This window comes from Notolepis coatsorum (assembly GCF_963971535.1).
Source record: "Notolepis coatsorum genome assembly, contig: SCAFFOLD_93, whole genome shotgun sequence".
NCBI classification, from domain to species: domain Eukaryota; kingdom Metazoa; phylum Chordata; class Actinopteri; order Aulopiformes; family Paralepididae; genus Notolepis; species Notolepis coatsorum.
Window position 1 is genome coordinate 909487 of NW_028173116.1, and position 14214 is coordinate 923700.

Sequence of the window (14214 nt, forward strand, 5' to 3'; positions counted from 1 at the left end):
ATGTTTATGTTTGAAAATCTGGTTTTAAGTTTTTTACTGCAGCCTAGTTGGTTATTGAGTAATTTCCAAAGTTCACATGTTTTTGTTTTCCTCGGTTTTGTCATTGATGATTTTTTTTTGCTGTTTTGATCATGAAGTTTACGTCATTTCTTAGTCTGTTTCTTTCCAGTTTGAGTTCAGTCACGTGGGCTTGGAGTTCACTGCTCGTGCTTTTGGTTAGCTTTGACTGACTTTTACGAAACTCAGAGCATTTTTTGTCTCTGGTTTTCATAGCGGTCAGTATTTCGGAGTGCATCCACGGCTCAGCGCGATTTTTTACCCTGGTGGTTCTTAGGGGGGCCATGTTGTTTAGTATTGTTGAAAATTTGGTTTTGAAACCAAGCCATGTTTCTTCAACCAGTGTACCATTGAGCTCATCTGACCAACCAGAGAAAGACATTTGTCTTGTTTACATCAGGGTCCCCCATTTTCAATTCATATCGACATTTATGACATAGGCTACACAACATACATGACAGCTTTGGCTGTTTGTACGATGAAACAAAGAACTTCTAAGATATACATTAACTTGGATTTCAGTGATATTCAGCGGTTATTTAACACTTTGAGCGCCACACCTGGTTTTCCGTTTTACCGCTTGAATGCCACCATCGGCGCCAATGTTAACGTTAATATCGCCTAATCTATGTTTTAAATTATGGCTATGTGTCTAATCTGCCCATCGCATTATCAAAGACTATTTTCCAGTCAGTGCTGTGAAGGCAGATTGTTTTTTTATCGCGTCGTTTCCATTTCAGAGCAGTTAGAAAAGCCCCCGTTTTGATATAAAAAACAGCTCATTCTGGAGCATTCTATGAAAATCGTCTTTTAGTGGAATATTCCACAACGTTGATATTCGTCGGCCTTTTTATGAATCGTTTTCAAATAAACGCTAGATGATCAATATTATACGTGCACGCAAGCACATTACGGCCGCGCACTGATAATCGCTCCGTTGATTTCCTCACAGACTTTTACAGTGAAACCGAAAGAAGACATTTCACAAAACAGCTTATAACTTCATCAAACTTACTCTGATTATCCTACCACTGATAACATAGAGTCCTTACCTGACATCAGATGGTATCCAACTGGTATATTCCAATTCCTGATCACCATTCGAAAAAATCGATAAGTGTATGGATCCAACGCGAGACTGTAGATCTCCATGATCCGCGGGGATCTGAGGCTCCAGAATGAACTGTGGTAACCCCGGCTGGATCAGTGAACTGGAAAATGTGGAGTACCGGATTTTTTTCCCCATTCATTTTCATTGAGTCCATTCCAAAATCACTTATGTCATCTGGGAGACGACAGGGGGGCGCTTTTTTCCACAGTGATCACCGGCGCAGCTCGGCTATACTCGGGTAGGCTTGGGTGATGCAATAATTTTTCAGATCGCAAAAAAAAAAAAAATAATAATAATCAGAGAAATCTCGTGAGTGGCACGCAACCACCTATAAAAAAACCAGAGAAATCTCGTGAGTGGCACGGAAAGTGCTTGTAGTTGTGCATGTCATAAAAAAACAAACTCGCATCATTTGGGTATTTCTGAATGTTTTGGCATATGTGAGTCTATATAGGATGCATTGTCCTCACTGTTCTATAGTTTTGTTTTAATTAGTGACTCATGATTTTATCCAAATTCTTTTATTCTACTTTTTCTATTTGGTTTCACTGTTTTTAACTGCTGTTTGTTGTTGTTGTCATTTATTTCTGATTTTGTTTTATTGTGTTTTTATATTAAGCTGTAGTGTAAAGCACCCTGTGCATTCGTGCTGTGAAGGGTGCTATATAAATAAAGGTAATTTTTGTGTAATTGTTTGATCATAATACAGGACTAAGGAACATGGTATTTTTTTATTTCAAATTATATATATAGGATTACAACGTCGATTCCTGAACGCAACCTCTTTGATATAGCTAGAGGAGAGATTACACCCATGCAGCCTCGAGTATCGTGTGCAGTGTAAACAAACATTGTTTATGAGAACACATCCAAAGGGAACACAGTTTCTTGAGTCTGGCGTTGTTGTACTTTATCTATTTAGTGTTACTTTTGGGAGTAGTGGGGGAGAAATGAATGAATGAAAACTTTATTGCAGAATGGGTACAATACTGTACGGCGCAATACACACAATTGTTAAGGGGATGCAGACCAGAGAAAGACTTTCGTCTTGTTTACATCAGGGTCCCCCATTTTCAATTCATATCGACATTTATGACATACACAACATACATGACATTAGGGATTAATAAGAACGAGCCGCCTCGGAAGAAGACGGCTGCTGCTGCTGAAACCACCGCCTCGCTGGCTCTTCCGCTTCACAGCGCGGCAGCGGGCGATAAGGGGGGCGTGCTAGCGCGCGGTCACGTGGGCTTAGTGGCCAATCAGAGGAACCCGGAAACCGAACTGCGTTGTATTTGGCATAGACGCTGTCGGTCCAGACTAATTGATTGATTGATTGAAAACTTTATTAACAGATTGCAGAATGGCTACAGTACAGTACAGCTCAATACATACAATTGTTAAGGGGATGCAGACCAGAGAAAGACTTTCGTCTTGTTTACATCAGGGTCCCCCATTTTCAATTCATCATATCAGACAGCAGCTTAACCTAAACTGAAGGGGGGCGCAGGACTTTCAGAATCTTCTCTGCACCTTTATGACTGAGGTATACTCAGTGAAAATAAACCTGAATCCATCTTATCCATTCAATATTAGACCATTAAACATGGACATCAGTCTCCCAAAGCTCGAAGCCAGAGAACAGATAGCAGCTCCTGTGTGATTTTATGATGACATCATCAAGCGAGTTCGCTGTCTTGTCGTGCGAGAGTGTCAATGATATTCTGCCTAAGAAGCACGCCATTGGCCGGCTATTTCAGTGGGAATTCTCCTCCTTGGGTACCATCGCTACAGCGCCGCCCAGGAGGATTGTGATTGGTTTAAGGAAATACAAACAAGCCAGAGTGTTTTTCCCCCACCACTATACCGGAAGGTTCAGCCAGACCCCTCTCTGGCGCTGGCAGGCACGGCACTAACATAGTGTAGTGTGGAGAGTGGCCATGTGAGACTACAGTCTGATAGATAGGGGCAGGTGCTATGTTATGTATAGCAGCAGGGACGTGCACAGGACTTTAGAGGGGCAGGTGCTCAAAGGCTGAAAAGGGCACTACACTTGTGTGTATATATTAACCGAGCGCGTGTAGCGCGCGAGCACAATTTTTAAGGGCCCTTTTCGGGCGGGGGCCCCCTTTTTATGCTTTTTGGGGGGTTTTGGTGATCAAATATTGAATATTAATAATAATCAGTGCAGGAGCTCACTTATCCTTGAAAGACACTTTTATCACTGACTTAAAAGGCCCATACATCTCCATAAATGTTCAGGGGGGAGGGAATAAGTGCTTACCCTACAGACCCCAAGAAGTGCTGTATATTCTGTATTGTTTAATATAAATGCATTTTTTATTCCAATTCCGATTTGTATTTGAGATTCCCAAATCCCATCGGACTTGACTTCTTCGTGTCCCTCAATGAGTGTAATACCAGCATTCAACAGCAGTTTCTATCATCATCATCATCATCACCACCCACGCTATGCATAAAATATATAGGTCCGCGGAGAGGCACGCTGAGGAGGCCGTGCAAACTGCAATGGAATATGGGGCATCTCTCTCTCTTTACCTAATATTTTGATTCTATCCTGACATTTTTCAGTTGGAAGGGCAGTCTATATGCTTAATGGTAAAAAAAAAAAAAAAAAAAAAAAAAAAATTATTTTTTTCCAAAAAGGGCACTTTTTTGATGAGGCTCAAAAAGGCAGGTGCTCAGGCACCCCTTGGCCTCTATGTGTGCACGTGCCTGTATAGCAGTGTTTCCAAGCTGGGGTCCTTGGGAGTCCTCACCAGAATGAGGAATACTTTCGCAATTATTTTATTTACTAGAAGTTACCAATGACAGTGTGGGCCTACAGACGGAGTATTCAAATCATAGATTTCACTCTCTCCACTGAAATCTCAGAATATGCCATTTTGTAATTATGCATGAAATAATTATCTAAAAATAAAAAATAAACTTCTGCTATGGGGGTCCCTGGCTGGGACAATTTCTTTGTGAAGGAATGGGGGGAATGATTGATTGATTGATTGAAAACTTTATTAGCAGATTGCAGAATGGGTACAATACAGTATGGCTGATTGATTGATTGATTGAAAAGTTTATTAACAGATTGCAGAATGGGTACAGTACAGTACAGCTCAATACATACAATTGTTAAGGGGATGCAGACCAGAGAAAGACTTTCGTCTTGTTTACATCAGGGTCCCCCATTTTCAATTCATCATAACATATATGACATACATGACATACAGATAGACAGTACTGCTACATCTATACATTTATGACATATCAGATTTGCAAATACAGTACTGTTTGTGATACAAAAGTGTCCAGAAAAAGAGTGTATATACATTTGGCGTAGAAACTGTACATTGGAGGAGGTTGGGTGGGTGGGGTGGGATTGGGTGGGTGTGGGTGAGGGCTGTACATTGGAGGTGGGGGGGTGGGGGGGGGTTGGGTAGGGGACACACACACATTTTACACTGTACATTGGAATACTGACAAAGCCTTACTTGGTCATTTACTGTACAACTAGGTTAGGACATTTGTAGGGGCCAGTTTCGAATTGCAGTCTCACGTAGGTGTTTTTTGAGAGTGTTTTTGAAAGTGGGTAGTGATTCACATTCCTTTACAGCTTTGGGTAGGGCGTTCCACATTGATGTGGCATAATTGCGAAATGTGTTTAGTCCCTTGTTTGAGCCAAATCTGGGTTTTACATGATTTGTGGAGCTCCCTCTGGTGTTGTGATCGTGGTATTCACTGACCTTTGGGAAGTATTTTGACATGTACATGGGTACCTTGGTCGCGTAGTGTATCTTGTAGACCAGGCCCATTGCAAGTTGCTGTACTCTGTCGTCTACTCTAAGCCATCCTAGGTTGTCAAAGTGGGCAGGGGTGAGGTGGGTTCTAGGAGTCAGGTCAAGCAGTAGTCTGACTAGTTTGTTTTGTGATGTTTGTAATTTTGTTTTTAGTGCCTTTGAGGTGCTTTGGTACCATGAGGTGCACGCATAGTCGTAGTACCCCTGAATGAGTGCTCCTGCTAGAGTCTTCAGGGTATTCTTGTTTACCAGAGAGGAGATCCGGTACAAGAATCGCGTTCGTTGGTTGACTTTTTTTATTACATTGGATGCCATTTTGTCACAGGAAAGATTAGCCTCTAGGATGGAACCCAGGTAGGTAATTTCATCTTTCCTTGTGATAATATTGTCACCCACTGTAACCGAGAAGCCGTCAGTCTTGCTGAATACTAACAACTGCTAAGAGGATGAAGACCATAAAAATACTTTTGTCTTGTTTACATAAGGGTCCTCCATTTCAATTCATCAAGACATTTATGACATACAAATATACAGTAATGTGTAAGAAAAATATATCAAAAAAATATATACATCCGAAGGGGAAGAAACTGTACATTGGAGGGGGTTGGGTGGGTGGGGGGGGGGGTGGTTTGACATTTACCGGAAAGCAATGTCACATCCTACCTGTGCAACGGTATAGGTTAAAGGGATGTCACATCTTACCTGTGCAACGGTATAGGTTAAAGGGATGTCACATCCTACCTGTGCAACGGTATAGGTTAAAGGGATGTCACATCCTACCTGTGCAACGGTATAGGTTAAGGTTATGTTCTGTCTGTCTGTGTTTGTTTGTTTGTTCGGGGTTATGTAGGTGTTTGCAACCTTCTTTTTTTCAGGGCGGTTTCTAATAATGTGTTCTGTGTATTGCTGTTTTGTGTCAGTGTAGTTGTTCTTCCCCCAATGACATGGGACAGATGGACCGAACCTCTCGGGATCTGCATGCTTCGATCCTTGCTTGGCTGCTTTGGTCCACAACCTGGGCCCCGTTCCCCGTACCTGGTTCAACTAAGTCGATCAAAAGTCCCATTAGCCAGATTCAATTAACCCGATGATTGAAATCAGGCTATCTCGGTTCCTCGAAGGCTGATCCGGTCGCGAACACTCTCGTTAATTCGAACCAGACTTGAGTACTCAGGATAATTAGCTGAAAAGGCAGCAGATGTCGATCCCCGAAAACCATGATTTTCTAACGGGAAGATATCGCCGACAAGTTAAATGCATATCTATAGGCTAATTTTAAGTCCCTCATTACCCCAATCAATCACATTATATTTATTTAAATGTGCAATAACTACACAAAATAACACAATAATCAAGCAACCATAAAATGTATACATATAGCGCGTTTCATTTAGGAGGCTAATGTTCAACTCACCTAATGAGATGTCAAGTCAAGTCAAGAGTTTTAATTGTCACGGCATACAAGTATACAATGAAATGCGGGTGGTCTTGCCCGCGACGATGTGCAATACAGTGGTACAACATATAATAGAATCCAATAAAAAAACAACATTGTGCAATAAACAGGTAACAGGTAACATGGTGTGACATCTCGGTATCTGTACATAGTTATTTACAGAGCATATAGGACATGCTAGATGGATGGGCACTAGGCGTGGGGGCACAACAAGTCCAGTCTGGGTTTAATTTTGGAGACAGCAACTCATCCTCCACCTTCAGACGAGATCTTTTCCTTTGATATCCGTTCTATACTGTCAGCCGGAGCCATCTATGTGTCTCTGATTCATATGCCTACGTTGGAATTGCAATGACGAATCGAATACCTTTGAACTGGAATGGCTTGGTGTGGATACACATTTTCCTTTTTTTTGGCAAGGGCTCCTCTTCCTGCCTGAACAGATAGACACAGCGATCGCCTCAAAATTTTGTTGCCTGAAGCGTATTTCCCATATAAACTAGTATAGACATAATACACTGGTAATCGCGATGGCAATGCGATCACTTGGAATTATTCTTTTTGGAATACCTTCTGGCTAAGGTAAGGTATAATATAAATATAAACACAAAACTGTGACTGTGATATTCTATGTATATTTACCGAACCTGAAACATGTTTTTGTAACGATCACAGTTTTGTGTTTTACCGGACATAAAACATGCTCGACAAAGACAATCACAGTTTTGAGTTAAAACGACCCCCATGATGATTTTTTTTAATCCACTTTTTCTCCTTATTTTTCTATTTTTCTCACATCCCAATTTCGCCTCGCCAATTCTCCCTTCAATTCTCCCCTCCCCTGTCTCGAACGCTGTTAGGCCATGCCTCCCACTGGTCGGCTGCAGTGAGGACCAAGCCTTGCATCACATGTCCCCTCCGGCTCCGGTACACGAGGAGGCAGCTGTCGCATCTTTTCACCTGAACAGCGCAATCTCTCAGTGGCGAGGAGTAACGCGTGGGAGGCTCACGCTGCCCACGTTACTTCCTGATTCTGCTGTACAGGCGCACCAACCGACCTGTAGGAGTCGCTGTCCACAACGTCCAATCCCCACCCACCAGCTTTCCCACCCCCTAACACTGCCAATTGTGTTAGTATGAACGACCAGCCAAGCTGGTATAGCAACGCCGAGAGCTGGGCTCGAACCCAGCATCTCCTGCGTTAGTGGCGAGCGCCTTGCCCACTGCGCCACTTAGCCGCCCCCTTGATGATTTTGTGAATGCACAGTGCACATATGTACATGGTATGTATACCTTTGATTTGGGAGTATTTGGAGCTTCAGGCGATCAACCAGAACGATTTGGGCTTATTGCATATAATGTGTCATATCTCGCGATCTATGGAAAAAGACTGGATTATTCTGGAAATGGGACGATGTTTAGCGTGTAACAAACTACAGTGTGTAGAAATGAACTAATTAGTCAGTAATGGACTATGAACAATGTCTGTCAAATGAGCCATACTATTGTCTCCATAGCTATAATATGATGGGTCTCTACAAACATTGCTAAAATGGTCAATAACGCTGGCGCCATTTAGTAAAGATGGCGAAAGCTTATGGCAGTCAATGAGTTAAGAATGTGTTAACTTTTTTTTAACTGAGCCTCTAGCTAGAGGATAATAATTGCAGAGCGGAGCAAATCCTAGCTGTGATATAAGACCCTTGGGACCTGTACCAGGAGGATAGGCAAACAAAGGCCAACCCGTGCAAAAATGTAGATTGATTACTATTATTATGCATTATTGCATGTGTCCTTCCTTGCAGATGCAAGCCTACCTTTGGTGTCCTGAATATTGCCTGTCGGGATGAATAAAAAGGTCAAGTAACAACATTAATGGATCTTATTGGTTGTCACTTGAATTTGGACAGTCAATACTAAAACAATATAACTGTGTTGAGATTTCACTGAAAACAACAACTTGTAAATTGCGTCACTCACAACACCAACACTATGATCAGGCATCTGTGAACCAAAACAACGGGGTCCTTCCTCGCGTCACGACTCACACGGAAACCGACGCTGCAGCCTATGTTTATTCTGCTCACAATACAAGGTAAAACATATACATTTAAAGCATTCTTTTAGTGTAAATACATGTTCGTAGCCGTGCCTTATCGTGGTATGTTATCAAGTTGACGCCAGTAGAGCAGTGAATGAAACGTTATCACCAGTCGCGCTTCTGCAAAACATGTTGTTTACATCCAGGCGGCCTAGCGGCGGCTAGCGTGGGGCTAACGTGGAGCTAACGCTAACAACACAACAAGTTAATAACATATAACTTCTCAGAGCACTGGCAAAACAGCTGTCCGGTTCGTATTCTTATTGAATACCATTTGATTCGCCAAATGGAATGGTATTAGTATCGAATCATGTAAACCTAACGTTAGAGGCTACCAGGCTAATGTTAGGCTAATGTTAGCCACCGTTAGCTCGACCAGACCTGATGAGTAAGAACCGTCTATTGTGTCGACATTTGTACCGACTGCACTGGCATCAGGGTGCTAGTGGAACATTAGGGTGCTAGTGAAACATTGAAGCCAACTAACTTCAGCCAGCGACCTCGATAACTAGGCAGACAACGCGAAATTGTGTAGAAGTTGTTGGTTTGATTGATTGATTGATTGGAAACTTTAATGAACAAATTGCAGAATGGGTACAGTACAATACAGCTCAATATACATACAATTGTTTTAAGGGGATGCAGACCAGAGAAAGACTTTCGTCTTATTTACATCAGGGTCAAATACTCTTTGTCGGTTCATTGCTGTACATAGGGATGTCTACATGGGGGACCCTTGGGGGACGAAAGTCTTTCTCTGGTCTGCATCCCCTTAACAATTGTGTGTATTGAGCCGTACTGTATTGTACCCATTCTGCAACCTGTTAATAAAATGTTCAATCAATCAAAGTGGCTCTGAAACTGTTTTAACTGTTTTTCACTGTCACGAACACTCAAGTTGATGCATATTATTAAGCAGTGTGGCTATACTCTCCGTACTGTAGGGCTGGAGTGAAACCTAATGAATATTCGTATGCATTCTCTCACTTTTCTAACTTGTGAAGAAATGATTAGTGAAGTTAAACTATTCCTCATTTCGCTACAGAGCCCCAGGGATGCCATGTATGGTCCTGGGGGTTCCCTAGCTGGAATACCTAACCTCTACTGTAAAATATGAAAACGGTCCATAGCCCAGAAAACAAATGCTTGCCAATTGGGCATGACATGGAATTACTTTGTTGGCTTTTTAAAATTACACTACCTTAGTCACGAAGTTGCAATATTCAGTTGATTGTTTGTAAACTGCAATGTTTATGATCTTTTACTCAAACTGAGCTATGCAGTCTGACATGTGATGGCATTTTCAGGTGACCATGTTACTATGGGTTTCCATAATAAAAGTGACTTGTTGCTCGCCATAGTAGATGTTAGGTATACAAGCTCGCTAGGGGTTCCCCATAGTAGATGTTAGGTATACAAGCTCGCTAGGGGTTCCCCATAGTAGATGTTAGGTATACAAGCTCGCTAGGGGTTCCCCATAGTAGATGTTATGTATACAAGCTCGCTAGGGGTTCCCCATAGTAGATGTTATGTATACAAGCTCGCTAGGGGTTCCCCATAGTAGATGTTAGGTATACAAGCTCGCTAGGGGTTCCCCATAGTAGATGTTATGTATACAAGCTCGCTAGGGGTTCCCCATAGTAGATGTTATGTATACAAGCTCGCTAGGGGTTCCCCATAGTAGATGTTAGGTATACAAGCTCGCTAGGGGTTCCCCATAGTAGATGTTATGTATACAAGCTCGCTAGGGGTTCCCCATAGTAGATGTTAGGTATACAAGCTCGCTAGGGGTTCCCCATAGTAGATGTTAGGTATACAAGCTCGCTAGGGGTTCCCCATAGTAGATGTTAGGTATACAAGCTCGCTAGGGGTTCCCCATAGTAGATGTTAGGTATACAAGCTCGCTAGGGGTTCCCCATAGTAGATGTTAGGTATACAAGCTCGCTAGGGGTTCCCCATAGTAGATGTTAGGTATACAAGCTCGCTAGGGGTTCCCCATAGTAGATGTTAGGTATACAAGCTCGCTAGGGGTTCCCCATAGTAGATGTTAGGTATACAAGCTCGCTAGGGGTTCCCCATAGTAGATGTTAGGTATACAAGCTCGCTAGGGGTTCCCCATAGTAGATGTTATGTATACAAGCTCGCTAGGGGTTCCCCATAGTAGATGTTAGGTATACAAGCTCGCTAGGGGTTCCCCATAGTAGATGTTAGGTATACAAGCTCGCTAGGGGTTCCCCATAGTAGATGTTAGGTATACAAGCTGGCTAGGGGTTCCCCCCACAGTAGATGTTATGTATACAAGCTCGCTAGGGGTTCCCCCCACAGTAGATGTTATGTATACAAGCTCGCTAGGGGTTCCCCATAGTAGATGTTAGGTATACAAGCTGGCTAGGGGTTCCCCATAGTAGATGTTAGGTATACAAGCTGGCTAGGGGTTCCCCCCAGTAGATGTTAGGTATACAAGCTCGCTAGGGGTTCCCCATAGTAGATGTTAGGTATACAAGCTGGCTAGGGGTTCCCCATAGTAGATGTTAGGTATACAAGCTCGCTAGGGGTTCCCCCCAGTAGATGTTATGTACAAGCTCGCTAGGGGTTCCCCATATGCCAGAGGACCATGTACAACAATGTACATATAAATAAGAGAACATAACATATATATATAACCGCAATCAAATGTTCAGAGGGAAGACACAGCAGATTGGATGCCCAGTCTACGTTCGATGCCCAGATTTAGTCCCGATGCTCACCTTTCCCCCGTTTCTCCCAGGATGCCTGCTGAACGCAAGCGGTCGGTGAACATGGACGACAAAGAGGCGTCGTCCTTCAGCAGCAAGGAGAAGGACAAGGAGCGAGACGGCGACCGGAGGCCGGGCTCCTCCCGGGACAAGGCCAAGGACGACGCCAAGATGGGCGGCAAGAAAGATGGCGGCAAGGGCGCGGAGGAGAAGAGGAAGCGGCTAGAGGAGGAGAAGAGGAAGAAGGAGGAGAAGGAGCGGAAGAGGAAGGAGGAGGAGAGGCAGAAGGCGGAGGAGGAGCAGAGGAAGAAGGAGGAGGAGGAGAGGATACTGCAGGAGGAGGAGGAGAAGAGGATCCAGGAGGAGGAGGCCAAGAGGCAGCGTGAGGAGGAGGCGGCTCAGCTGAAGTAAGTCGTGACTCTTGTCTTCATAAGGCACCCTTAATACGAATAACCGATATGAGCATTTCTGTTATGGCTGATAACCGATATTACAGGTGTCGATATGATCTGTGTAAATAAAACACATTTCTATCATAATCTATGTGTGAAAGAATTTTTTTACAGATACTGAAACAATATTAGCCCACATCATTGTCACATGCAAGTAACTTTATCCAAATTAACTGTGTGGCCAAAAGAAACATACACACATCTCTCCAGTTGTCCAGTTCTGCTCATCGGACCGATACGGTCACCGATATATCGTGCATCCCTACTTTCAGTAAACAAAACGGTATAGAATGTTTAGTTTGGGGTCACTCAACAAAATGATTAGGATTCCTAGAATCCATGTTCTCATCTCCATGATCTCATCTCTGTGTTTCTATGCAGAAAATGGCCTTGCTTTGCTTTGATTTCTAACCTGTTACATATGGGTCTTTGGTATTGGAATACAATGTTTCCCAACACCCTATTTTAGCCTTGTGCTGACCTGAAATACCAGTAATGATGTATCCATAGTTACCTCTTTGCCACGTAGAACATTTGTGTACAGTATCGCAGTCCTATAATTAGAATACATTGGTCACAGGGCATCGGATTCTTTGTGCCCCTGAGTTGGTACCATACAGGGTTACCATGGAAACAAGCGTGTGTGGACGAGTGCATAAGAGTTAGGCCGTGTTCACGTCTGAACGTCCACGGAGAGTCCGGACCTTCTGGTGGACCAAATGTAAGAATGATACATTTATGGCTGACCTTCGAATAGTTTTTTTGGAATTCGAAGCTTCGGGGCCGAGATTCGATTTTAATTTGAAGCTTCGAGATAAAAATATAAAATTATATATAATAATTTTTTTTATGTTGTGGGACTTGTACAGTACAGCACTTTGTTCAACTTTGTCAGTGCTGTAAAGTTTAAACCTTTTAAAATCTTAGACAAACGAAACACTTTGCTTTCATGAAATATTGTAAGCCGTCATTTGAGGCTTTATAAAAGCATCTGTCAGTGCCGAGTCCGACCTCGTCTTAAATAACAAACAGCATTGCTTGTTGTAGTTAACAAGGAGAGGCAGAGTTGATTTTGCACAAAAAAAGAAAAAGAAAAAAAAATCAAATTATTGTGATTTTTTTCAATATATTCCAATTTAATTTTCATATTCCAATCCCATGCCCATCGAACGAAGCTTCGAAGTATTTAAGACAGCCCTAGATACATTTGTTTGATTTTGGTTTGCGTTCACACTGCCCTTTTTTTTGAGCGAACTGTCAGCTTTATTTAATGACGCACTTCTATGGATCTTTCCTTTCTTTGATCCGATTTGCATTTTCGCTTCAGACTAAATGCACCAGGATTCACTTAGAATCGGCTGGAGATCACCGTGTCCAGGGTTAGGGTTAGATCACCGTGTCCAGGTGGACCAGGGTTAGGGTTAGGGTTAGATCACTGTGTCCAGGTGGACCAGGGTTAGGGTTAGGGTTAGATCACCGTGTCCAGGTGGACCAGGGTTAGGGTTAGGGTTAGATCACCGTGTCCAGGTGGACCAGGGTTAGGGTTAGATCACCGTGTCCAGGTGGACCAGGGTTAGGGTTAGATCACCGTGTCCAGGTGGACCAGGGTTAGGGTTAGATCACCGTGTCCAGGTGGACCAGGGTTAGGGTTAGATCACCGTGTCCAGGTGGACCAGGGTTAGGGTTAGATCACCGTGTCCAGGTGGACCAGGGTTAGGGTTAGATCACCGTGTCCAGGTGGACCAGGGTTAGGGTTAGATCACCGTGTCCAGGTGGACCAGGGTTAGGGTTAGATCACCGTGTCCAGGTGGACCAGGGTTAGGGTTAGATCACCGTGTCCAGGTGCCCTTTCCCAAACCAACCTAACCAAACATGTAGAAGCTCCAGGCTTCAGTCCACCAACCCTATGCGTTCTCCATGGGAACACTAGCAAAAGTTCTATGGCAGCGATTATGTATACATACCGATCAAATTACTAAGATGTTGATTTGAAACAAAATGCCCCTTTCTGTCCTTTTTTAAATTCTGTGGTCTAGGCTTCGGTTGGTTCACATTTGAACTGATGCCGATACCAGTTCCTGGAATTCGGTATCTGTTCCCGTAGGGCTGGGCGATATAACGATAACGATAAATATCGCGATATATTTTAATAATCGATATCGAATATCGAAATAAAATAAAAAATCGAAAAATCGTTTTTTTTTTTTACCTGCAACAGGGCAGTTTTAAAACCAGAGACAGTGGACAGACTTGTCTTTCTTGCCTGCAACTTAAAGTAATGGCTTTGCTTGTCCAAATGACAATACTGACCAAATTCAGATTTATTTTTCTCTTGTCCATTTATTTTGTTTGCTTTCTAATTTAAAATACATTTTGAAACCGTCTGTACACAGTAGGCTATGTGTGCTAGCAGAGCTAGTCTCCAGTCACGAGTCACGGTGCACATGTGCGGTGGTTTGTCCACCAAAAAAGCGCCAAAAGATCGAAAAT

At 43.0% G+C, this 14214-nt stretch overlaps 1 protein-coding gene across 1 annotated transcript in view; it reads left to right on the forward strand.

Moving 5' to 3' along the window:
- Positions 1–8482: 8482 nt before the first annotated feature.
- The window catches only part of upf2 (UPF2 regulator of nonsense mediated mRNA decay), a gene marked incomplete at its 3' end in the record, with an annotated part of 17060 nt that continues 11328 nt past the window's right edge, over positions 8483–14214 (forward strand). Inside the window, 2 exon segments of the mRNA XM_084338861.1 lie at positions 8483–8531; positions 11305–11679. Of these exon segments, the coding sequence (XP_084194987.1) occupies positions 11306–11679 (374 nt within the window). The 5' untranslated portion in view covers positions 8483–8531; position 11305.